At 53.6% G+C, this 23,193-nt stretch overlaps 7 protein-coding genes across 7 annotated transcripts; 3 read left to right on the top strand and 4 right to left on the bottom strand.

Moving 5' to 3' along the window:
• Positions 1-864: 864 nt before the first annotated feature.
• On the bottom strand, positions 865-1,563 carry GUITHDRAFT_109193 (hypothetical protein; the record flags this gene model as incomplete). Its single annotated transcript, XM_005831691.1, has 1 exon — positions 865-1,563. The coding sequence occupies one exon, from the start codon at positions 1,561-1,563 to the stop codon at positions 865-867; it is 699 nt and encodes a 232-aa protein (XP_005831748.1).
• A 487-nt stretch (positions 1,564-2,050) lies between these two features.
• GUITHDRAFT_56728 (hypothetical protein) lies at positions 2,051-2,224 on the bottom strand (the record flags this gene model as incomplete). Its single annotated transcript, XM_005831690.1, has 1 exon — positions 2,051-2,224. A coding segment is annotated over one exon (174 nt), but the record flags the coding sequence as incomplete, so codon positions are not given.
• A 1,301-nt stretch (positions 2,225-3,525) lies between these two features.
• Positions 3,526-4,968, top strand: GUITHDRAFT_139399 (hypothetical protein; the record flags this gene model as incomplete). Its single annotated transcript, XM_005831689.1, has 1 exon — positions 3,526-4,968. One exon carries the CDS (start codon positions 3,526-3,528, stop codon positions 4,966-4,968), a length of 1,443 nt encoding a protein of 480 aa, XP_005831746.1.
• A 364-nt stretch (positions 4,969-5,332) lies between these two features.
• On the bottom strand, positions 5,333-7,843 carry GUITHDRAFT_139398 (hypothetical protein; the record flags this gene model as incomplete). Its single annotated transcript, XM_005831688.1, has 11 exons — positions 5,333-5,879; positions 6,195-6,238; positions 6,302-6,409; positions 6,479-6,514; positions 6,859-6,903; positions 6,951-7,093; positions 7,142-7,220; positions 7,267-7,332; positions 7,398-7,484; positions 7,536-7,625; positions 7,673-7,843. 11 exons carry the CDS (start codon positions 7,841-7,843, stop codon positions 5,333-5,335), a joined length of 1,416 nt encoding a protein of 471 aa, XP_005831745.1.
• Positions 7,844-9,612: 1,769 nt separating this feature from the next.
• GUITHDRAFT_152858 (hypothetical protein) lies at positions 9,613-10,690 on the bottom strand (the record flags this gene model as incomplete). The annotated part of the gene is made up of 5 exons (XM_005831687.1): positions 9,613-9,788; positions 9,845-9,971; positions 10,018-10,175; positions 10,304-10,365; positions 10,494-10,690. 5 exons carry the CDS (start codon positions 10,685-10,687, stop codon positions 9,748-9,750), a joined length of 582 nt encoding a protein of 193 aa, XP_005831744.1. The 3' UTR covers positions 9,613-9,747.
• Positions 10,691-14,382: 3,692 nt separating this feature from the next.
• GUITHDRAFT_139396 (hypothetical protein) lies at positions 14,383-18,559 on the top strand (the record flags this gene model as incomplete). The annotated part of the gene is made up of 20 exons (XM_005831686.1): positions 14,383-14,440; positions 14,491-14,537; positions 14,584-14,649; positions 14,768-14,896; positions 14,970-15,128; positions 15,277-15,308; positions 15,362-15,423; positions 15,469-15,515; positions 15,763-15,872; positions 15,915-15,986; positions 16,021-16,064; positions 16,340-16,436; positions 16,742-16,835; positions 17,093-17,109; positions 17,333-17,441; positions 17,604-17,690; positions 17,898-17,954; positions 18,141-18,205; positions 18,246-18,314; positions 18,466-18,559. 20 exons carry the CDS (start codon positions 14,383-14,385, stop codon positions 18,557-18,559), a joined length of 1,515 nt encoding a protein of 504 aa, XP_005831743.1.
• A 3,528-nt stretch (positions 18,560-22,087) lies between these two features.
• On the top strand, positions 22,088-22,714 carry GUITHDRAFT_109186 (hypothetical protein; the record flags this gene model as incomplete). Its single annotated transcript, XM_005831685.1, has 2 exons — positions 22,088-22,346; positions 22,395-22,714. The coding sequence occupies 2 exons, from the start codon at positions 22,088-22,090 to the stop codon at positions 22,712-22,714; spliced, it is 579 nt and encodes a 192-aa protein (XP_005831742.1).
• Positions 22,715-23,193: the final 479 nt, after the last annotated feature.

The raw sequence follows: 23,193 nt of genomic DNA, 5'->3' as shown, positions 1-23,193 counted from the left end.
GCTCCGGGGCCCCCTCCCGTGACTTTCCATCCAATCACCCCTCCTTTCTCTACCTCTGAGGAGAGGTGGTCGCATGCATCGCCGCACATATAAAATCGACAAATTCCACAAGAAACAACACCAGGGCGAGGTGAACCCGTTGGAACACTGAAGGATACAATTACGGACAGGGGATCTCACAGGGCCAGAGGGAGGGAGGGAGGGAGGGAGGGAGGGAGGGAGGGAGGGAAGAAGAAGGGATCACCGCAGATTGTGTTGGACCTGGATCTGCCTCCTCACCAATTCACTGGTCTCGATCGTGCCGTTTGCTGCTCGATCTCCTCCTTAATCTTCCCTCTCCCAAACTCAGATAAGGAGGCGGAGAGTTTTCCTTTTCCATACCTCGTCTGATTCCCTCCCCCTCCTACTCCTCGCCTCCCTCCCTCTCCCTCCTTCCCTGCATTGCTCGCCCTCCCCTGCCCTCCCCTGCCCCTTCCATCCCCTCCTCCCCAGGTCCTTCCACCATCCCTCACTTCACCCCGCTGTGTCCCCGCCTTGGCCCCTGCCCTCCTTTATGGAAGGGATGGATCGAGAAGAGAGGAGGCGGGAGAGGAAAGAAAGCTGCTGCAACAATGTAGGCGAGGGGTAGAGGATGGTCTGTACCTTCACCTCCTCCTCCTCATCGTATGCGATAGGAGGAGGGCAGATAGCACAGCGGCAACTTGCAGAGGTGGAGGAGGGAGACAGGATGGAGAAGCATAATGCAATGAAGCGATCAAGAAAACAATCATGTGTCAGGTAGATAAACCTCGCCCACCTCGACCAGGACAGTAGCTCGATGCCGTGTATGAGTATGCATGTTTGTATAAATCAAATAGAAAGATCTCAAAGCTCCTGCAAAGCTCTATACGTTGCTGGACACCCTGTCAGTTTGCATTCCTGACTTGCGACACATGAAGATGAAGGAGAGAGTGCAGAAGCAGCTGATCGAAATCTGAGGACTATCGCTGTTCTTGAGGTTGACTGAGTGACTGTCCTCATTTCAATCTCCGGCTCCTTGCTTGCCTTCACTCCCTCAGATGTGTAGTCTTGGTCTTGTCTCCAGGAGGACCATTCATCATGCCCCGAAGGCACAACAAACACAACGGATACCCTCTGAAACTTGTTCTTGGCTCGCAGAGCTTTCAACATGACAAGTAATAGCTCGAGTTCGATCGGGTGTGTCTGCGCCCGTGTCATCTGAAACGTGTACAGTACCCCGCTCGCTGACAAGCGCACCGCATCCATGCAAGGGAAGTTTGATGCCTTAGGCTTATAATATCCATTCGGCGTGATCTTCAGCTCTTGCAAGTCTCTAATTGATGACTGGAACTCAACGTACAAGCATCGCTTCAAGTTCAGCTCTTCCCACGCATTTCCATCACCCAGCCTATGCATTCTGTATTTTCCTCCTCCCTTCAGCATCTCGTGCGCAACTTGTTCAAAAGCTTTACCTGCGGCTGACTGATAGCCAGAATCAGGATCCGAAAAAGCAAACTCAACAACATGATCAAATTCACTTTCCACAAGTCTCTCAACGATCATCTTTTCTGCCTCGGCCGAGCATATTTTCTAGGCGCATTGCCCCAATCCTCTATGATCTTCTCTGCTTCACTCTGGTCAATACGATCCCTGTGCATATTGATGAAGAGTGACATCTCCTCGTCTGACCACAACGGCAAGAAATATCGCTGCGATCCATAATTCAAAATGTCCTTAAACTTTCCAAGCTTCGGTGAAGAAATTATGATGCTCTTCGCGGATTATGATCTCACATACTTCCCCTCGTCTCTGTACAGGTCACAGACATACCAGCCCCTGAACGTTCGAACAAAGTGTTGCGCTGCAGATTTATCTACGATCGGGCTCCATCTTCTCCATCGAAGTACCAATAATCACTCCCTATCTGATACACTACTTGCTTGTCACATTTCAAGTCTCCTCCACCTTCAGGTCTGGAAGTTTTGGGATTCTGTGTAAGTTGTGCACATTGCCGGATAAGAATGTTATTCAGCTGCTCCTTGCTATCTTCAAGCCGCTTCTTGTTCCCTTCAAGCCGCTTCTTGTCCCCTTCAAGCCGCTTCTTGTCCCCTTCAAGCCGCTTCTTGTCCCCCTCAAGCCGCTTCTTGTCCCCTTCAAGCCGCTTCTTGTCCCCTTCAAGCCGCTTCTTGTCCCCTTCAAGCCGCGTTATGTCCCCTTCAAGCCGCTTCTTGTCCCCTTCAAGCCGCTTCTTGTCCCCTTCAAGCCGCTTCTTGTCCCCTTCAAGCCGCTTCTTGTCCCCTTCAAGCCGCTTCTTGTCCCCTTCAAGCCGCGTTATGTCCCCTTCAAGTCGCCGTATCTGATCTCGAAGCGCAGTTACAGTCATCACAAGCACCTCCTTCTTCATTGGGTCGTCTTGATTTTGCATCTGCCTGAATGCATCCATGATCTCTTGCTGTACACCCTCAGTCTCTCCTCGCACACCTGCGATCTCGTGGCGTATATCTTTCATCTCTTGTTGTACACCTTTGATAGTTCCTTCGACACCTTCGATCTCGTCACTCTTCATCTCCTGCTGTTCTCCCTCCACTTCTGATTGCAATCTCTCCTTCTTCGCAGGATCTCCTCGGGGGTTTGAACCTTGCTTTGCATCTCGTCTCTTCCTGTCAGGCCCTGGGGGGGCAGCGCGCAGGTCAGACTCCCCCCAAGAGCTTCAATCTCGCACTTGGTGACGGCAGCACAATGGAGATGGAGAGTGGTCTCACCTTGTCTGTCCGCCTCACGCAAGCGACCGTGCATGCACGACTCACAAGCAGGGAACGTCGGACTCGGATGCCCTGATAATCACCAGCGGCTGATCGACCACAAACACATGCCAGCCCGGATCGTACAACCTGTTGATAGTTCATAGCACATCGACAGGCTTCGAAAACTTGCAAGTTGGATTTGACCGCTCGGTCGCTTCCGAAGTTGTCAGGAGGTGACTCAGTGACCGTTTCAAAGTGACTCAGGCTTGAAAACACTTGCGGCGGTGCTGACTCAGTGACTATCAGACAGCCTGGCAGTCCGACGAGGCCCGGGCCTGCGGAGTCCGATCCGATCAGCACACTCACGCCGGGTTCACCCCGGCCCGGTTCACTGATTCGCCGCCCGGCCATCGGATAGTCACGGTCTTATTAAGTTGCGGCCCCGCCCCGGAGCAAGACTGAAATATAGTTTATGACCAAGTATCAATATTTTATTGCATGATTGCCAGGCTTCCTGTACGTTTATCAGTTTTATCAATAAACCCTTCAGTAAACGCTCTTCAAGCACCTCCAACAGTTGGCCCCCTGTTTGCTCTGCTTGCTCTGCTTGCCTCGCCCTCCTCTTGTCCTACTTTCATCACACCTGATCACGTTACCTCAGACCTCTCCCTGCTCTCCTCTCTTGATCCGTCTCAAACATGCTTTCCATGCATGTGACGGTTTTGCGAGGACGGGAGTGAGGATGCGCGAGACTATTGCGAGCTGATCTGTGAAGCTGATGATGTGGATGCCGACCAAACTTTGCCGGCTCCTCTTCCTCCTCCTGCTTCTCGACTCCAGAGCCAGCTCTTTCTTGATCGTTCCTCCTCCTGGAGGCAGAGACGTTTCCGCGAGATCCAAGACTAGCAGTCACCGACGAAGCTCGTCCTCACACAAGAAGACAGCTTTCACGCAACGTCAGCGAGACTTCAAAGGCTCCCACACCACCATGGAGCAGCTGCTCCGCTCTCGCTACCGCAAGGAAGCTCACAGCGATGAGCGGATAGGAGGGAACGTGAGCATCGCCCTGGAGAGCATCGGCTGGACTTACGGCTCTTGCTTCGGCCCCAGCCCCGAGAGGACGTGGGCAGCTGAAGCTGTACTTGCTGCCTCCCTCCGAGACGCTCTCAGCTCACTGCAGCCTTTGATGAGCATGCCTCTCAACCTCGCGACTGCGCAGGATTCAGGCATCGAGGAGGAGGAAGAGCTGCTGGCGGGGCGAGAACTTGTTCGGAACGACAGGCCGGCAGTGGAGTCCAACGTAGTGGTGGGGGACGACAAGGGAGGAGAAGGAGGAAGAGGTTTTTCTAAGACCCATGGCTCATTCAGAGCTCGTGAGATCGTCTCTTCTGACGCCATTCAAGATGTTTGCAAGGTGCTGGTGAGCAACATATTCAAGGTTGTTCGGGTGATTACCAAGTCTCCCCTCGCCCCACGAGAGGGGCTGCTACTGGAGGTGCATAACTCTATAGCGATGACGGACAAGACCGTGGGTTCAAGGCGGGGCAAACACTCATTGTCCTCTTCCTCTTCCTCTTCCTCTTCCTCTTCCTCTTCCTCTTCCTCTTCCTCTTCCTCTTCCTCTTCCTCTTCCTCTTCGTCGTATCTCACATTCTTAGATCATAAGGGAAATCTCATCACGTTCACAATTGCCGAGGTCGACGAGATCGCCGTCTGCAGTCTTGCAGGCTCAGAGGATTTCCTGGTGTTGGACTTCATCTCCAAGCTGTCAAGGCAGGGAGTTGACATCCCCAAGACGATCCTCGACGACCATCATCTCGTCATCCTCCGCGCCCTCGCTCAGAGCATCGGCCGTCACGTCCTCTACCAGAACCTGCGGCACTCCATCCTCGGCTTCTCTGCCTACCGCTCGCTCTGGACCGATTTCCTCTCCAGCAGAGGCGAGGAGACGCCGGAGACTCTCTTCTCACCAGCTCGGCGAGGGTGGCTGGTGAAGGTGAAGTCGGATGTGGAGGCGTACAGTAGGACGGGGAGCAGCAGGAGCAGGTGGGTCCCTGTAGAGGAGGTGCTTCCGATGTCAGAGTACGACCTTGACGCCTACGGGACTTACCGGCATGAGCTGCATCCTTCCTCCGAATTCGACTTGCAGCGCCATGACTCCCTCCTGCACCGGCGGTACATGCTGTCTGCGAGCAAGGAAGAGTTGAACGAGCGGATCGGATGATTATGAGGAACAGCGATGGGGGCGTTGAGAGAGGAGAACATCACAGCGATGGTGATGGTGGTGGTGGAGGAGAGGGGGCAAGAAGAAGAATAAGAAAGTTTATTAACATGATCCCCACAAGTGTCATTTCCTGTAAAAAAAATATCTCTTGTCTCCTCCAGCTCTTCCTCCACCACCTGGCCCCCAACATTCCACTGGTTTCAACGATAGCGCGTCCCCTCCACTCTCCAAGTCCTCCACTAGCAGCAGACCAGTCAACTGACAGCGTCGTACCCTCGTTAGTCCTGCCTTCATCTGCTCCAGCGCTGTCAGCTGTTGATCCCGCCCGAGAGGAGCCTCGGAGCATAGCCGAGGTAGAGGCAGCTCACGAGCCCCAGCTGCTGAGCGCCTCCTGGGTACGAGGAGTCGAGGCAACATGGACGTCGGAGTAGGTGGCGCCCTCCTGGTAGCACTTCTGATGCACCAGGAAGAGACCTGCGCTGTCGACTTGCCCGTTGCCGTTGACCCTGACGGCTCCTCGAAACACCCACCGATCCTCCTCCTTGTCATACTCCTTCTTCATCTTCTCGCTGCACGCTGAGCATCGAGGGTCCCCGGTGAACGCCCCGTCGTCAGCAGGCACGACGCTCTCCTGAAAGGCTGCGCTCTCTTGTGGGGGCTGCCCGTCCACCTGCACCTTCAGATCGACAGGCTTGCGGAGGACAAGGTCCTTGCACGCGGTCCACTCGGAGATGACCTTGAACCAGTGCCGCTCTCGTGCCCCCAAGTTCTCCTTCTTTGCCCGGTTGATCTCAAACAACCGGTCAAGGTGGTTGCTGAGATCCTCCTGTGATCTGAATCTTCTCCCGTCTGTCTTGCAGATGAAGGGCTGACCCTCGTAGAGCCGGTAAACCACGTCCAACACCTCCCGACTGTAAGAGGAAGTTAGCGACAGCCAGAGAGAGAGAGAGAGAGAGAGAGATAGATTCAGAGCATGCAGATCACGGGAACAAGCACGATCAGTTATGAAGACGAGCAGATGAACATCAAGGAGATGTAAACCAGACAGATCAGCAATGAGAGCAGAGCAATTAAACATATGAGAGAAGGGGACAACCTGGTTCAAAACCCAAACTCATACACAGCAACAAGCAAACAAAAAAGATCGCAAGCAACAAGCAAACAAAGACGACCGCAAGCAGCAAGTTAAATAGATCACAAGCAATAAGCAAATAACAAGATCGAACCTGTTGAGATCCTTACTGTTGAGCTGCCTTGGAGCATACTCTTCCTGAGAGGCTGCAGGAGCAGGAGGCATGCTTGAAATATCAGATATTCCTACTTTATTACTCACGACGGAATCTTTCACTCCTACCGCGTCCTTGAGCCCCTGTTGAAGCTGAAAATCCTCCAACAACTGTTGGAGGGGGTTGGGCTGCGGAAGGAGGTGAGATTCTATCATCTGCACGTAAGGGTCACGCTCGTGCTCCTCCTCCATCCTCATACGCCAGCTCAAGGCAACAACACCAACCTGCATGTTTGGAGGCAAGCCCGACAACCCCATGGGCTAAGAAATCTGGTCAAACACTGCCGGGGGTAGAAGAAGCGAGAAGAAGTTTGGCGTGCAAGCATTGAAGTGGGACATCATGTAAGACAGGAATTAAGAAGCAGAGAAGGAGAGAGGCGGCTAGGACACAGCAGGAGCACGCAAGACAATGCACACCTGCGATGCTGACATCATCCCATTCCCTCCCATCCCAGAACTATGATAACCACCATAGTTGCCACCAAGAGGTTGCATGATTGAGTGCTGAGGAGCTTGACTCATCGGAGGGGGAGCATTGAACATGTTCGGCTAATGCAGCAAGTCAAATTTCAACATCATCGTCATGTCAAGTTGCTGACAATCACCTGAGCAGGTTGCTGCGGCATCAAAGAGTTGACAAGACCATACACCTGTTGAGAATGTAAGCCAGTTCCTTTTCGTCGTCTGTTTCACTCACTCTGTTCTGCAGCAGAGTCTGCTGCTCTTGTATGGATGAGACTGTGACCGGGTTGTTCGGGATGTTTCCGTGCATTGGATTCATCCCAACAGCAGGATGCATTCCTCCCCCGTGGTACCCAGGCATCATCCCAGACCCGTTCCCTGCAGCCAACCGCGTTAGGAGGCACTTCAGTGCGCAGCTCCTGGTACCTGGAACCCCTGGCATCATCCCCCTCCTCTCAGGCTCTGGTCGCCGGTCTAGTCCAGGACGATTGGAGGGGATGCCGGACTGAGGGGAGGAATCACTTCCTGATGCGGGGGGAAAGAGATTTGACCTGGAGCATGGCGGCGAGACGAGTGCGAATCTCTTCGTTCTTAGCGGGAGGAAAGACAGATTGAGCCTGGAAGATCGAGTGAGATGACATCATTTGAGCGAACAGGAGGCATATCGAGGCGACAGTATCACCTTCCATGTGTCAAGCAGCTTGATGTAGGATGCACGCGTTTGATTGTCCACAGCAGCGAACGAGGTACAGAAGATGTCTGTCAGATTCTGACAGCAGCCAAGACGTCAAGACGCGCGGTAGGCGAAGCGCGACGTCACCTGCACGAAGAGATGTGTGTAGATGGCTCCGACGTTCTTGACGATCGAGTCCATGAGGTAGAGAGGGATGAGCTTCTTGTTGGGGGGAAACTGAACGGCAACCAGGTCAGGGGCAGCACAAAGAAAGCAGACTGTACCATTCGGATGCATTTTTCTATACAGGCTACGATGCCGTTTGCAACTGGAGGCGCGTCGATGTTGTCGGACGCGAGCATGGTCAGGACATTTATTACTCCCTTGTCCGGTCGCTGCATGCCCACCAGCTCGCTTTCATAGCTCTGAAGAAACTCGATTGCTGCGGGGTCCATGGTGATAGTTTCCACCTGCAATTAGTCGCGTTCAGAAGCTGTTTCAAGCTGAGAACATCAATCAAGTAGCAGCAAGCAAGGTGTGTTCAATCAATTCCTCATCCTTCTCCAACTCGCGTTCACAGGACGCCATCAACAATGTAAGTCCGAGATTCCTTGTTCTCCATGTACTGATTTATCTACTCGGATTTGCATCGATTATTATCATGCAGAGGTTTGCTTGCATTCCACTTTGCTTTGTGCACATGGCTTGTTTGGTTGCTTGTTACAGTTGAAGAACCTCCTCTTCGACTACAGCATCTTCTTTTTGTCTATTCACTGCTGTACATGTCCTTGTGACAGTTGCATAAACAACTTCAAACCAATGCTGTCAGAAAACTTGTCCCTCAAGCCTCTGCTTCTACTTTTGCGTATGCAATTATTTCTGCCTCTGCCTCTGCCCTGCCGCTGCCCCTCCTTCTACATCGACAATTCTTAGTCTGTGGCATCAGCCTATCCTCCTTTCCTTATCTTCTTTTCACATACTCTGAAATCATCTCCTCCTCTCCTTGCTCGTGCTCCTCCTCTCCCCCCTCCCTCCCTCCCTTCCTCCCCTTCTTCCATAGACGCGTGCCGCTGTCGCTGCAGCCAAATGAGTTTCAGAGGACCACCCCTCCTGATATCAGGACCCCCATTTGAGTAACAACAGACTTCAATATCAACCACCCTACCCCCAATCAACTATGTTCTTGATGGGAGCGGCGGGGTACTCTCACCGACCACAGGGTAGATACGTGCACAGGGGGACGATGAATGAAGTATAACAAAAGGGTAGGGTGGTCAACATACCCCTCATGCTTACTATGAAAGGACCAGCATCGTCAAGGGAAAACCAAAATGGCTGGGGTAGTCAGGGGCAAAGGGGGTGAAATGCTAGGCAGGACATGCCCTGGATAGAGACAAGGGCGGGAAGGAAGAGATGAGACTAGCGGGAAGAGACGAGACTAGCGGGAAGAGATGAGACTAGCGGGAAGAGATGAGACTAGCGGGAAGAGACGAGACTAGCGGGAAGAGACGAGACTAGCGGGAAGGAAGAGACGAGACTAGCGGGAAGAGATGAGACTAGCGGGAAGAGATGAGACTAGCGGGAAGAGACGAGACTAGCGGGAAGAGATGAGACTAGCGGGAAGAGACGAGACTAGCGGGAAGAGACGAGACTAGCGGGAAGGAAGAGACGAGACTAGCGGGAAGAGACGAGACTAGCGGGAAGAGACGAGACTAGCGGGAAGAGACGAGACTAGCGGGAAGAGACGAGACTAGCGGGAAGAGATGAGACTAGCGGGAAGGAAGAGACGAGACTAGCGTTAAGGAAGAGACGAGACTAGTGGGAAGAGACGAGACTAGCGGGAAGAGATGAGACTAGCGGGAAGAGATGAGACTAGCGGGAAGAGACGAGACTAGCGGGAAGGAAGAGACGAGACTAGCGGGAAGGAAGAGACGAGACTAGCGGGAAGGAAGAGACGAGACTAGCGGGAAGAGACGAGACTAGCGGGAAGAGACGAGACTAGCGGGAAGAGACGAGACTAGCGGGAAGAGACGAGACTAGCGGGAAGAGACGAGACTAGCGGGAAGAGAGGAGACTAGCGGGAAGAGATGAGACTAATCTACTTCAACTGCACGATCGGAAGGAGGGAAGAATTGTTCAACATGGCATCGAGTCTGTGGCAAGAGCGATGGTAAAGGACGGATAAGGACAAGAGAAGAAGAAACAAACTGGTGCACCAAGACGTGATGAAAATTGATTTCATTGACCTCTACCTCATACATCTCTGTTCTCAATGTTTACATGATGCGTTCGGCGTTAGATGGTAAGTCATGTCTGGCAGGCAAGAAGATAAAGTACACAAGCTTCCTTTCCCACTTCGCTAGCTCATGGTGGGAACCGACCGGGGAGCTGGAACATGCTCTGAAAGCGGCAACATGCGAGTCAGAATACCATGGTGGCAAAAGGAGGAGGCTGACCAGGCCCTGAGGGCAGATGGAGCAAGTTGCTCTTACTGGGCACGACGATGTCCGAGATGGGCTCGATGAAGCGAATCTTGTCCGTTGAGATTCCATGGCTGCCATCCAGGCTCTTCCAGCCCCCGTCCTGTCGAGCCGACTGAGCGGAAGGATGGAGTATCAACAGACGTTACCTTGTTGTCTTCTCCCCTTCTCCCCTCCTCTTCTTGAAACCCTCTGCCCATGAGAACAGAGCTGTCGGCTATGGAATCCTTCCTATAGCTAGTGCTCCACCCTATGATCTCTTCGTGCATCGAGATATCGAGTCGATTAGTTGAAATTGGAACAAGCCCTGGAACAATGCTGTCAAGATACCTCTCCTCCTCCTCCTCCTTCTCCCTCTCCTGCTCGTCCTCTCGTCCTCCCTCTTCTCCTCTCCTGATCCATTCCTATCTTGCTGCTCTTCTACTTGCAAACAACCTCGTGCGATCCGATGAGAAGGCACATCGTTGATCTTAGACGTCCTCTTGATGTATGCAGATCTGTCGTGGAGTGTGACTGACAGTCAAATGGGAAGGAGGGAGAGGGAAGGAGGGAGAGGGAAGGAGGGAGAGGAAAGGAGGGAGAGGGAAGGAGGGAGAGGGAAGGTTTGTAGGAGGAGGACAAGTACTTGGTCAGAGGCTTGTGCGACTCATGAACGGGCTCATTGCCGAACACAGAGGAAGCCAGCGATCCTTCGTCGCCTGCACTGTGACCTCGCATCGACCTCTGGAGGGGAGGGAGCTGCTGCATCGGGAGTCTGGACGTTTCTTGCATCAGCTTGACGAGGACGGGAGGAGGGCCGTGGCTCAGCGCGTTCTTCATGCCGTCAGGGGCTGTTGCGATCTTGCTCTTGCCCCTGCTTTCACCACGTGGAGTAAGTAACGTGTACAAGGAAATGGCAGCAGGGGGGATAGAGAGGAGCGTGTGAAAGTTTGCGACCTTCTGAAATCTCTGCTGAACAACTGATCCTTGCTGCCCTCATCGAGGAGGACGCCGTTGCTGTCCCGACGTCCTTCATTGTTCTTGGGGACCGTCACATTGCTGCATACAGCGGGTAAGAAGGAGGATGAAAAGGGGCAACGAGAGGAGGAGATGATGCGAATGAAGGAGCAGAAAAACTCTCACATAGTCGGCAAGCGCAAGGTTGTCTTGTCTGCTCCGAGATTTTGCCTCCTCTGAAAGTTCCTGGCAGACAATGAGCTGGTTGAAGACGTTTCCCTTCCTTACTCCTGCTACTCTCTGCCTCCTCACTTCTGACCTCTACTAACCCCCCGCCCTCCACGCTTGCCCCTCCCTGTCTCTTCGCTCCGCTGTACTCCCTTTCTCTGGACTCCTCCTCCTCCTATCCTTCTCCATCCCCGCGTTTCTCATCCTCCGACTCTGCATCTTCACCTTGGGCTCGAACCGAAAGGCAGGTTAAGGCGCCTCGCTCGCTTCTCCTCGTGCACAGAGAGCCCGTCCTTGCCTCCTCCTTTCTCTGCTCCTTCCTCGACCCTAAACATCATGATCATGCAGGGCGACAGCAGAGGTAGTCGCGCACTTGAGTGAGCTTGCAAGTTCCTCCTCCTCCGGCTTCGTGCGGCTAACATCCTCCACCGACCGCAATGCCTGTACTCCAACACTCACTCTCGTACCGCCTCTGTTTCTCACTCGCCCTCTGGGTCCAGCCCGCAGCTCGTCTTGGGCGAGTTCGCTGTGCTAAGTTGTCTTCAGCATTCTGCTATGCAATCGTCAGTTCATGGAGCATCGTTACATCCTATCTTGCATTGTCTGAATTGTTCTGTGTGATCTGTCGGATCGCGGAAACTATTTTTGATTGTACGTGAGCATATCTGAAATGGAGTTAAGGGACGGAGATGACAGTGCAGAGCGAACAACCGATCGGACTTCTTTCTAGTTTGTTGCTCATCTGCTGCAACGTCAGCTAAATCATCGAGTGGATGAAGCATCGCAACCTTTTGCCCGAGACGGAGCGACTAGCGTAACTGAGTCCCCTCGTTCCTGGTCCTCAAGCTCAGAAACTCCTCGCATCAAGCGCAATCTTACTTGTATGCAGCATGCTGCAACTACTGGGGTCTTGATCCCTTCCAGCTGCAAACATTTTCACTTCCTCCTTCCACAACAACTCCATCTCACCATTCCAGGGATATCCTTCCACAATCCTTCATCTACCTTGAAGATCGAGAATCGCAGCTGGAAGGGGGTTGAACAACATCTGCATAACTAACAGGGAATCGCGCACCTGTCCCGTGTCCATGTCCAGTAGCGCCTTCACGCGATCACCAACTTGCAACTTTGGAACTTTCATCTCGGGCCCACCAACCTGCTCGTGTCATGCTCAGTTCCACCTTGGCATCAGCTGCGCTCCTTCACCTCCTTGCTCACTACGTCATCCCATCCGTTCCTCAGCGCGTTTGTGAACCCGCACCCGAAGTAATACCAGACCTGCCTCAAGCTTCAGCCTTCTCCTCCTTCCTCTCCTCGTCCCTCCTCCTCACCTGGTCGACTGCGCATCTTCTACACCATGTCTGCTGCAAGTGGATCGTCTACGATCCTCGTCAGGAGGCCGAGAAGGGCCCCAGCTGGAGCCGAGCTCACCGGAACAGCGACCCCAACGTAGACATAACCGTCGTTGTAACGATTGATCGCGAACTCCAACTCATGCTGCCCTTGGCTGTAGACCTGCTTCCCTCATCACGCACTGACATGCAACGCCGCGCCCTCACCTTGTCGCCCAGTCCAACGGCGAAGTCAGGAGAGTCTCTTGTCTTGCATATCTGCGCTCCCGAGATCTGTTTCGATACTATCAAACCATGACACCACAGAATAAACAAGCACCTTCATTGACGGGACACCACTATCCTTCCATACCACCTCTTTCCCGCTCTCCTTGCCCGACATCTCAGGCATCCTCCTGTCCTAGAGGTCGACTGCACTTTATCCGCCACACGACATGATCTTGACTGAGGTTTTCTTGTCCTCCCTATGTCAGAGTTCAGTACTGTACAACTCGGTTGGAAATGCAGATGTGGTTTTTAGAGCACATGAAGGGCCATTGACAAGGATGTGAGGCAGGATACATTTGAATCTCTACGTACAACCTCTCAGGTTCCTTGAAACTGAGAAATGAAGGTCTAGAGAGGGGAATGAAGTCCAATTACACAAACAGCACTTTTCGTTTCCCATGGCGATCTTTCATCCAGCCTTCGCCATTATGTCACTATCGCACCCGCGGGGGCCTCTGCACCCATGCTGCTGTTCTAGTGGTTACACCCCACCCTTCATCTATCCTCCCTTCTGACCACCACCTCTTCCTGCCCGCTCTTCGCCTTCCCTTCCTTTCCATCCTCTAAACTGCTCTCAACTGCTCTGTGTTCTGCCCTCTGCTGCCCTCTGCTGCCCTCTGTCCAACGATGCTTTCTGCTCTCTGCTCTCCCCTGCTCCTCTCTGCTTCCCTTCTTCTCCTTCTCCCCTGCCTCCCCCATCCCCCCGTCGCTTCAACGGCAGCATGCCATCTGCAGGTGTAACGATAAATGTAACGATACGTTATTCGATTTCCAGCCGTTATCTATAACCGGTGTAACGTTCCCCCAAATGATATTTCGGTAAGAATGTTCAGGGTGGGGTAGTGCTCGGAATTAACGGGTGGGTACCAAAGCACTGGTATGTTTAGAGAAGTAATCTCTTCTAGAGGGGGTACATCAAATGTTGTGAGCGAGTGTTCCCTGGTGGGTGATTTGAAGACATGGGGTAGGGTCCATGGCAAGCAGGCAATGACATGGGAAATGCTCCTTAGTGAAAGCTCGTAGCGGCAGGTTGGGGAGGGGCAGGAGAGAGGATGCAGCAGGAGCTGCGTCCCTCGCGATGATTCATGGAGGGGATGTGAAAGGAGAGCAAGAAATATAGCTGATGCTGTTGAAATTCAGATGATTTGCTATGCCAGAGTCAAGGCGAATACCTTGTCAATGAGTGTTGACAGTCTATGATGGAAGAAGGACGCTATCCCTCTCTTTCTTGAGTTCAAACTTCACGTAGATAGCATCAACTTCATGTAGATAGCATCGTCTCTGCTACATATTCTGCCTTCTCCTCCTCCATTATTGCTCCTGTCGTGGTCTGATGAGTAACTCATTTATTCCCCGGCTGCCATACGCCATGATCTCCAACCCCTCATCAATCGCCATGGAATCTTAGTTTGTATATTTATGCCATTGGAAGGAAGTGTTTAGGGCAGATGAAGAAGCGACCAAATCCGAGTGGCATGATGTAGCCACAGCAGAACAGTGAGGGCTGAGGAGGATGAGACGTTACGAGAACGAGAGGAGAAGCATAAGATTTGAAGGAATCATATCAGAAGGTGCGATGAAATTCACGGGTGATAGCTAGGGAATAGAAAAAAATGCATCATTCTTCATCGTCTCAGACGATAACTCGTTACTTTCCTTCCATCTTTCCGTCTGGTGTGCTTTGATCACTGTTCTCAGAGCAAGTTGGATCTTCGTTACGTGTTCTCCGTCATGGAGATTCTTCTTCTCCGAGGAGCGAAGAATGTTGGGTCCAAGCTGATGTCCACCGGTAGCGCTGCCATCTTGACCTGCTCGTGCGAGTGACATCATGACAACAAGATGACGCCAACTGTGTTGACGAGGAAGAGATCAATCAGCACGACAAGGTTCTGTCCTGAAGTATCTTAGGCGATACTCTTGATACGCTCGCAGGTTTGGAAGGGAGGAGCGCCAAGAGTGAGGACGGGAAAGAGCGACAGCGCGATGGAAGTGTCAGATGTGCGTGAAACTTCTTGCTTGCTATGACACTGATTGTGTTGCTTGCTATGACACTGATTGTGTTGCTTGCTATGACACTGATTGTGTTGCTTGCCATGACACTAATTGTGCTCTCAAGGTTGGAAAGATTGTCAAGCAGCAGCTTTCTCTCATGAATTTCGGCGGTGAGGGTCAGATCGGCAAAAGTTTGAAATCGATCCCAGAGAAGGCAACTGCATGGTGCAACAATTATCTCAAGCCTGTCATGGTACACAGAAAGACAAGTGGCGAACAAGGTTGTGCTGGTTTTTTCCCTTCTTGTTTCCTGACCTTCCGGTCAGAAGGAAACATTGTTGTGCCCGAAGAGACAAGAAGTTGTCACAATGAAACAAATTCATCTCATGATGCTGCGAGATCAAGTTCAAATGCAAATGATGAGCATCGGATTGAACAAGCTGCTGCATCGTCTGAGGGCGAGGGCAGCAACAGGGAATGTGAAGGTGAATCTGATTGTTGAGAGTGCAAAGAGGCTAACGCAAGTTTGATGGAAAGATGCGAGTGAGGTTGAAACGGTCAGTGATTCCGTCTAAATGTTTTCTTTGACGATGGTGAACCGTATCGAGAGGTGTTAGTGACAATTTGTTTCAGACGAGAGTGAAAGAGACTGCTGAACAGATTAGGTTGTTGCATGCACTGGGCCCTGCAGTGTTTGTTCTCATTTCTTCTATCACAGGTTGAGGGCAGAAAAACAATTAGAAGAGACCAGGAGATCGTTTCTCCTCAACTTGAATCCGGGTGAGTGAAAGTCAAGCTTGCATTGTCTGTCTGACTTCCTTGAAGGAGCATGGGAGAAGATGGCGGATGAAGGTTTCTTTCAGAAGGCTGAGGTACTTGTTGCCTCTTCTCTCACTGCTTCTCCCTGTGCATTTTGTCTGTTGTCCGCATGTACCTCCTGTGTTCACTCTCCTTATTTTGTCATCTCCTTCATTTCCTCTCTCCTCTCCTCTGCTCTGCTCTCCTCGCTCGTCGATATAATTGGAATTTGCAGGATGATATGCTGGCGGCGGCAAAGATGGAGAAGAGTGAGAGAGGAACAACCCGCCGATATGCAGAACTGCTGCACGCACTCGGTAGGACGAGGAAGAGTACGAGAAAAAGTACGAAGAAGAGTACAAGGAAGAGTACAAGGAAGAGTACGAGGAGATTCGAGGAGAGAAGGAAAGAGACGCAGAGTGGGGAGGGAGGTGACGAAAGTTTTCATGTGCAGGGGCACTGTATGATCGCAGAAGCTACCTGGACGAGACGGGGCAGCGGCATTTGCAGTCTCTTCAGTCTGCTGAGTTCTTGTGGGACCGGCGGTAGAGGTTGCGGCTGCTGCTGACGCTCCAGCAGGAGGATGTCGATTGAAGCGAGACAGCAGGGGGGGCAAGAATATGGTATAGACTACGTCCTCTTGATATTTTCCCCTCCCTTCTTTCCTCCCTCTTCTTCCTCTTTCCCCCTCCCTTCTTTCCCCCTCCCTTCCTTTCCCTCCTTTTCCTCCTCTTTCCTCCCCTTCCTCCTCCTTTTCCCTCCTCCTTTCCGTCCTCTCACCCCCTGAACTTTCTTGCTCCCCTCCTTCCCCCCCTCCCCCTCCGTTGTCTTGTTTGTGTTCGTTTTTATCAGCTTCTCTCGCTCCTCCTGCTCTTGGTGGGATCTCACATCTCCTCAGGCCTGACAGCAGAGGACGAGGAACGTCTTGCTGCCTCCCTGGTCTTGCGCGCGCAGTCGCTGTGCAATTACGCGCTTGATGGAGCCACCCATCCAAGGTGCCGATGACGAGGGGCGGAGGGAGCGGTGTATGCGAGTGATTTGGGAATGAGTTCGGTGTGGAGGGGATTCATTTTACAGGAGAAAAGAGTAGTGGGGTGAAGAGGCAAGAAGGAGGGAGAGTGACGAAGGGGCAGGAGAAAGGGGAGTGAGGCGAGTAGGAGGAGCAGGAGGAGCAGGAGGAGCAGGAGGAGCAGGAGGAGCAGGAGGGGCAGGAGGGGCAGGAGGAGCAGGAGGAGCAGGAGGAGCAGGAGGAGCAGGAGGAGCAAGAGGGGCTGGATGGCAATGCTCATACAACATGCAGCATGTCGGGGCGTCAGGCCTTTGATGATGCTGAGGAGAATCTGAGCATGGCGATTGACATACGAGCAAAGCTCAAAGATGCAACGTTGGCTGAGGTGTGGCTTTACTCTCTCCTCCGAACCCCCCCAACCCCCACCCCCCATCCCCCTCCTCCTGTTCCTTGTCGCATCACTCCCCTCCCCCATCCTTTTCTTATTCCTCCCGTCGTCCCTCACCTTGAACTACTTGATCTTTACCATGCACTTGCTCTGTTCCTCCCAAGTCCTCTGGTTGTATCCTTCTCCCTCCCCGTTTCTCCTCCTCGTCTTGTTCTCATTTCTTCTTCCTTCCTTTGGCTAAACGGTTTGTTCAGGCATCGCAAGCCATGGGGTATCTCTACCTACTTCTCTTCATCCCTTTTCGATTATCTCCTATCTCCTTTTCTTTACCTTTCTTCCTCTTTGTCTCTGTTTCTTCTTCCCTCCTCTCTCCTCTTCCCTTCTCCCATCCCTCCTCCTCCCTCCTCTCTCCTCCTTCCTCGTTTTCCTCCCTCTCTTTCCTTCGTCCTCCTACTTTCTCCTGTTTCCCTCCCTCCCTTCTCACTGCTGTACAGTTACCTTCACTACACGCGGGGTACCTGCATCCTTGAAGATCCTCCGAAAGAGAAATATACCAACAACCCCAACGACACTCCATCTTCTCTCTACCTCAAGGCCCTCGAGGTCCTGCCCCTACCCCTGCCCCTGCCCCTGCCCCTCCTTCTCCTCCTCCTCCTGCCCAGCCCCTTCACTTATTTGTTCTCTTCCTTCTCTTGTCGCTCTTTGTCTTGGTGGGATCATGGCAGTGTCAGTTGCGTCGTACCTGAGATGCCGATGCTGCTTCAGCCCTACTTCGAAGCGCTGGCGATGTACGTGCAAAGAGACGGCGAGGACGCGGAGACAACCATCAGAATGCACTGTAACATAGCGCTGGTAAGGTCACCAAGATGAGGGCAGAGGGTGGGCCGAGAAGAGTTGTTGTTGTTGTTGTTGGTGGTGGTGGTGGTGGTGGTGGTGGTGGTGGTGGTTAGGGAGAAAGGGGAGGAGAAGGAACGGGAGGGAGGGAAGGAGGGAGGGAAGGTGGAAGGGAGGGAAGGAGGGAGGGAGGAAGGAGGACGAGCTTGTGACATTTTCGTGAAGGTCTACGGACAATTAAGTCGGGCAGATCCTTGTCAATATATTGAGTCAGCAGAGCAGGTAGATCCTATCTCTGATTTTTCCTTCCTCTTCCTCGCATCTTTCGTCCTCCCTCCCTAGCTTCCGCTCACCCTCTCCCCTCCCATCTCCCCTCCCCGTCATCCCCTCTGCCTCCTGTACTCCACTTTCTTCTTTGACCTCTTTCGCTTTCGCCTCCCTGACCTCCTCCTCATACTGCAACTGCAGTGGTACAAGAAGGCGTTGGAGGAGCAGACGAGAGTCTTTGGGCGTACGCACAGGAGGACGAGGAGGTTTGACATGTCGCTTTGCTGCTCCGCTCACAGTCTGCAGGCTGTTGGAAGACTTGGGAGTGATTCAGCAGAGGAAGTCGCAGATGCAGGCAGACCTTGATCGGGGGAGGTGAGGAGCGGGAGTGCAAGGGAGGAGGAGAGGTGTAGGAACATGCAATGAGGGGAAGGAACGAGGGATCGATTGTCATGTCGTCGTGGAAGTCCTCTTTGTTGATACTCTTTCCCGGATTAGTGTTGGTGTTGGTGATGATGTCAAGAAGATCAAGCCGGCAAGCTGGTTTATCGCTGGTTTTCTTGATGATGGTTGTTGATGATGACGACGAATGCGGTATCTTTGTCGTTATTCAGAAGTAGGAAGAGAGCGAGAAAGGTTTGGCTTTTGACATGTCATGACGAGACACTCAGGGCGATCGTGACTGATACAGTGACAAGAAAAGAGTATTGCTATCCCTTCAGCATTACGTTCGTCACTGTCAAGCAGGTTGGAGTTGGAAGCTCGAAAGCGAAAGGAGGAAGGCAATCAGCTGATGGCTGAGTTCCTCGCGGTATGCCAGCAGTGGAGGGGCTGGAGGAGGAGGAGGAGAGAGGAGGAGGAAGCTGAAGGGAGAGGGCAGGTCAGGAGACAGGAGAGGTTTCAGGAGCAGCAGCAGCGGTATTCGAAGGGAGAGCACGAGGAGCAGCCGCAGGCTCAGCGAGTTGTTGAGACAACTGCCAGCGACATGTTTGCATCCTCAAGAGCAGACCTGAACATCTTCGGCGAATTCAACTTCTTCAACTTCGGCTTCACCTCATCTGATGCCCATACCTCTCCTCGCAACAGGCAAGCGCCACAAATTCCACAACTTCCTTCTCTTCCTCTCCTGCGCTCTTACTCTGATCCTCTGCTCCTCTCTTCTTTGACGAGTAGCAGATGCACGTCTCCTGTTCGTCAGCGCGAGCAAGTTCCTCCTGAGCATGAGGCGCGGCATCGCGTTCCTAGTCGAGTGGTGCAGCAGCATGAGGCTTCTGCTCCCTCCTTCAGGTCGCCTGCCATGCCTGCCCTCGCGCAGCTGACATCCGAGCAGACGAGAGAAATGGACGGGCGTCAAGGTGCTGGGCACGGAGACAGAAGGCTTCTCCTGATGGCGACGATAGAGAAAGGAAGGGACGGGAGGAGAGATCAGGGCATAGCAGGAGACTGGAGGGTACGGTAGACGCCAGGCTGACAGGGGCCGGGGGGCTCGACGTCAAGATGTAGCATGATGATGGATTAGCTTGATTGTGATCGGTTTATTACTCGCTATCTCATCCAGCATCTCCTCGCCCCCTCTTCCTCTATGTCTCGTCATCGTCATGGTCCAGCCCAGCCCAGCCCTCGTCCTCTCTTCCCTTTCCCCGCCAGCAGCCTTCTCTTCCTATCCCCGATGAGATAACCCCTGGTACAGGCCTGCCTCGACGTGCGCCATGGCCTCCTCCAACAGCGACGGAGCCTCGTACCTGCTCTCCTGTACGAGCGGCCGGGTCTTATCCCCGCAGGCTCCTCCTCCTGGCTCGCGTCCTCCAGGACTTCTGGCAGCTTGCTCGACGAGGCGCGTGCGACAGAGCGCAGCGAGCACAGCTCGGGGTCATCCAGCAGCCCCTCCTCCTCCAGAAGCGACAGCCTCTCCCTCTCCGAGTGCGGCCACCTGCACACGCCCACCTTCCTGCACACGGTCTTGAAGGCCGTCAGCGACAGTCCCTGCGCCCCCTCCCATCAGTGCTGGCTGAGTGAGAGGCGCAGCGCACGCGTCTTACCAGGTGTTGGGCAGCGTCGACCTGGCGGAGGTGGAGGAGAGTGAAGACTTGACGGGCAGAGACGACGAGGTGGGAGCATCGTCGATGAGGACCTTGGGAGGTCTTGCGGGGGAAGACGTGAGCGACGCGAGGCTGGAAGATGCCGGAGGCGGACATGGAGGTTGAGCAAATATCAGATGCAATCTGTTGGTGTAGAAGAAGGCGATGTAAAGAGAAGTCAAGAGGAGGATGATGTTGCTGAGGAAGTCAAGAGAAGGATGATGTTGCTGAGGAAGTTGATAAGAGGAGGATGATGTTGCTGATGAAGTGTTGGCTTGATCAAGTTCGTGCCGCTGTGCTACCGAACATGGCGGGGCGGGAGGGGACAAGTGAAGCACGTTATCTGTACCCCGTCCGATCGCATCTCGTCTCCCCGGATACCTAAGCAGGTCTCACTGCGCATCGTTTCGCATCTCTTCAAGTAGGGTCAAATGAGAAGGAGTCTTTTGGGAGGGGATGGCGGTCAGGCGGGGACAAATTGTTCGAAGCGACGTGAATGTGAGGTTGAATCACAGGGGCAAGTTCGTTAGATTGAATCACAGGGGCAAGTTCGAAGCGACGTGAATGTGAGGTTGAATCACAGGGGCAAGTTCGTTAGATTGAATCACAGGGGCAAGTTCGTTAGAACCTCACATTCACGTCGCTTCGAACAATTTGTCCCCGCCTGACCGCCATCCCCTCCCAAAAGACTCCTTCTCATTTGACCCTACTTGAAGAGATGCGAAACGATGCGCAGTGAGACCTGCTTAGGTATCCGGGGAGACGAGATGCGATCGGACGGGGTACAGATAACGTGCTTCACTTGTCCCCTCCCGCCCCGCCATGTTCGGTAGCACAGCGGCACGAACTTGATCAAGCCAACACTTCATCAGCAACATCATCCTCCTCTTATCAACTTCCTCAGCAACATCATCCTTCTCTTGACTTCCTCAGCAACATCATCCTCCTCTTGACTTCTCTTTACATCGCCTTCTTCTACACCAACAGATTGCATCTGATATTTGCTCAACCTCCATGTCCGCCTCCGGCATCTTCCAGCCTCGCGTCGCTCACGTCTTCCCCCGCAAGACCTCCCAAGGTCCTCATCGACGATGCTCCCACCTCGTCGTCTCTGCCCGTCAAGTCTTCACTCTCCTCCACCTCCGCCAGGTCGACGCTGCCCAACACCTGGTAAGACGCGTGCGCTGCGCCTCTCACTCAGCCAGCACTGATGGGAGGGGGCGCAGGGACTGTCGCTGACGGCCTTCAAGACCGTGTGCAGGAAGGTGGGCGTGTGCAGGTGGCCGCACTCGGAGAGGGAGAGGCTGTCGCTTCTGGAGGAGGAGGGGCTGCTGGATGACCCCGAGCTGTGCTCGCTGCGCTCTGTCGCACGCGCCTCGTCGAGCAAGCTGCCAGAAGTCCTGGAGGACGCGAGCCAGGAGGAGGGAGCCTGCGGGGATAAGACCCGGCCGCTCGTACAGGAGAGCAGGTACGAGGCTCCGTCGCTGTTGGAGGAGGCCATGGCGCACGTCGAGGCAGGCCTGTACCAGGGGTTATCTCATCGGGGATAGGAAGAGAAGGCTGCTGGCGGGGAAAGGGAAGAGAGGACGAGGGCTGGGCTGGGCTGGACCATGACGATGACGAGACATAGAGGAAGAGGGGGCGAGGAGATGCTGGATGAGATAGCGAGTAATAAACCGATCACAATCAAGCTAATCCATCATCATGCTACATGTTGACGTCGAGCCCCCCGGCCCCTGTCAGACTGGCGTCCATGCCTGACACCGGCCTAGGCTCAGGCTCAGCCCGCCAGAACCTCATCGACCATGCCGGGACGCGCTCGCTCCGAACTTTCCAGTGACCGTGGGCCGAGGCTAACTGTGACCTGACTCCAGGCCCCGGGGCCGGGTCGCGTACTCAGTGGCCGGGCCGGCGGTGGCGAGCCGGGCGTACCGGGTAAACCGTCTCTGAGATCTCTGAGTCTATTTCACAAGGAGTCCTTCCGTAGGTTCATCAATGTTACGGCCAGGCCGGTAAGAGACTCTGGCGTTTTCGGCCACTACGGGGGTTTCTCAGGGGGACCCCTTTTCGATGGCTCTCTTTGCGCACACCACCTTCCTCTCCCTGGTCAAAGTCGCAGAGACCTTTCCCGACTGTGTCTTCCCGGCCTATGCGGATAACATGGCCGTAGTTGGAAAGCTCTCAGTTGCCGCACAAGCCACTGCATCGCTGGTTGATACGTTGAAACAAGAGCTCGGATTGGAGATTCGACCCAGAGATTCGCAGATATTCTCCTCGTCCTGGTGCCTTCAATCTAGGCAGCAACTGGCCATCCACGAGCATGTTTCAAGTTTGCAGTAGGTACGGTACCAGGGCTTGCAACAGTTTGCCTTCCCAGGCCAGGGGATCATCCTTGGAGGTATCCCGATAGGGTCTCAGTCCTTTCAGCAAGAGTTTATCACTGCCAAGGTGAATGCCTTCAATGCTGAGTTGACCCAGTTGGAACAATTTCCCATTGCGTTGGGTCTCAAGCAGCTCTTGAAGACGACCCACGTTCCCACCCTCCAATACTTCTTACGTGGAATCTCCCCGGCCTTGACAGCTGCCCAGTGCAAGTGCTTTGACGTCGCGAATCTCCGTCTCCTTGAGAAGGTGTTTCAGTGGCCACAGCAACAGGCACAGGAGCCTGAGTTCATCCGACCTGCAACCTGCCCCTGACACCCCTCCGTCCGACCTTCCGACGGTCAGTTTGCCTACTTCAAACGTCAGTTGCCTTGCGGTGCTGGAGGAGATGGGTTCGATAACTTAGTAACATACTAGGACACGGAGTAGGCAGCGAAAATCGCTACTCCAACCACGGAAGCGACGGCATGCACGACACTGTCATAAGCAGGGGAACTTCGGAACAAGGATCAGGACAAAGAGCAGTAAGAACATTACTTGTCATCTCAGCTCTACCCCTACCTTCCTCTACCTACCCACCCCTCCTCCCCTCCTCCGAGCGGGCACGTGTCCCGGAAGCCGGCAGACCTCAGTCAAACTTCCGTTTCTCACCTTTTTGCTTCTCCCCGGGCCGGGCCATGGCTCTACTAGGCTATCAGAGCTCATAGGACAGCGAGCTCAACTCAGAGGCTGATTACCCTCCAGGCGTGGACAGCACACAGGGATTAGTAGCCTCAACCTGTATCAAGAAGAAA

This window comes from Guillardia theta (assembly GCF_000315625.1).
Source record: "Guillardia theta CCMP2712 unplaced genomic scaffold GUITHscaffold_38, whole genome shotgun sequence".
In the NCBI taxonomy this organism is placed as follows: Eukaryota; class Cryptophyceae; order Pyrenomonadales; family Geminigeraceae; genus Guillardia; species Guillardia theta.
The sequence above is the reverse complement of the archived record's forward strand: the minus strand, read 5'-3'. Positions and strand labels throughout refer to the sequence as shown.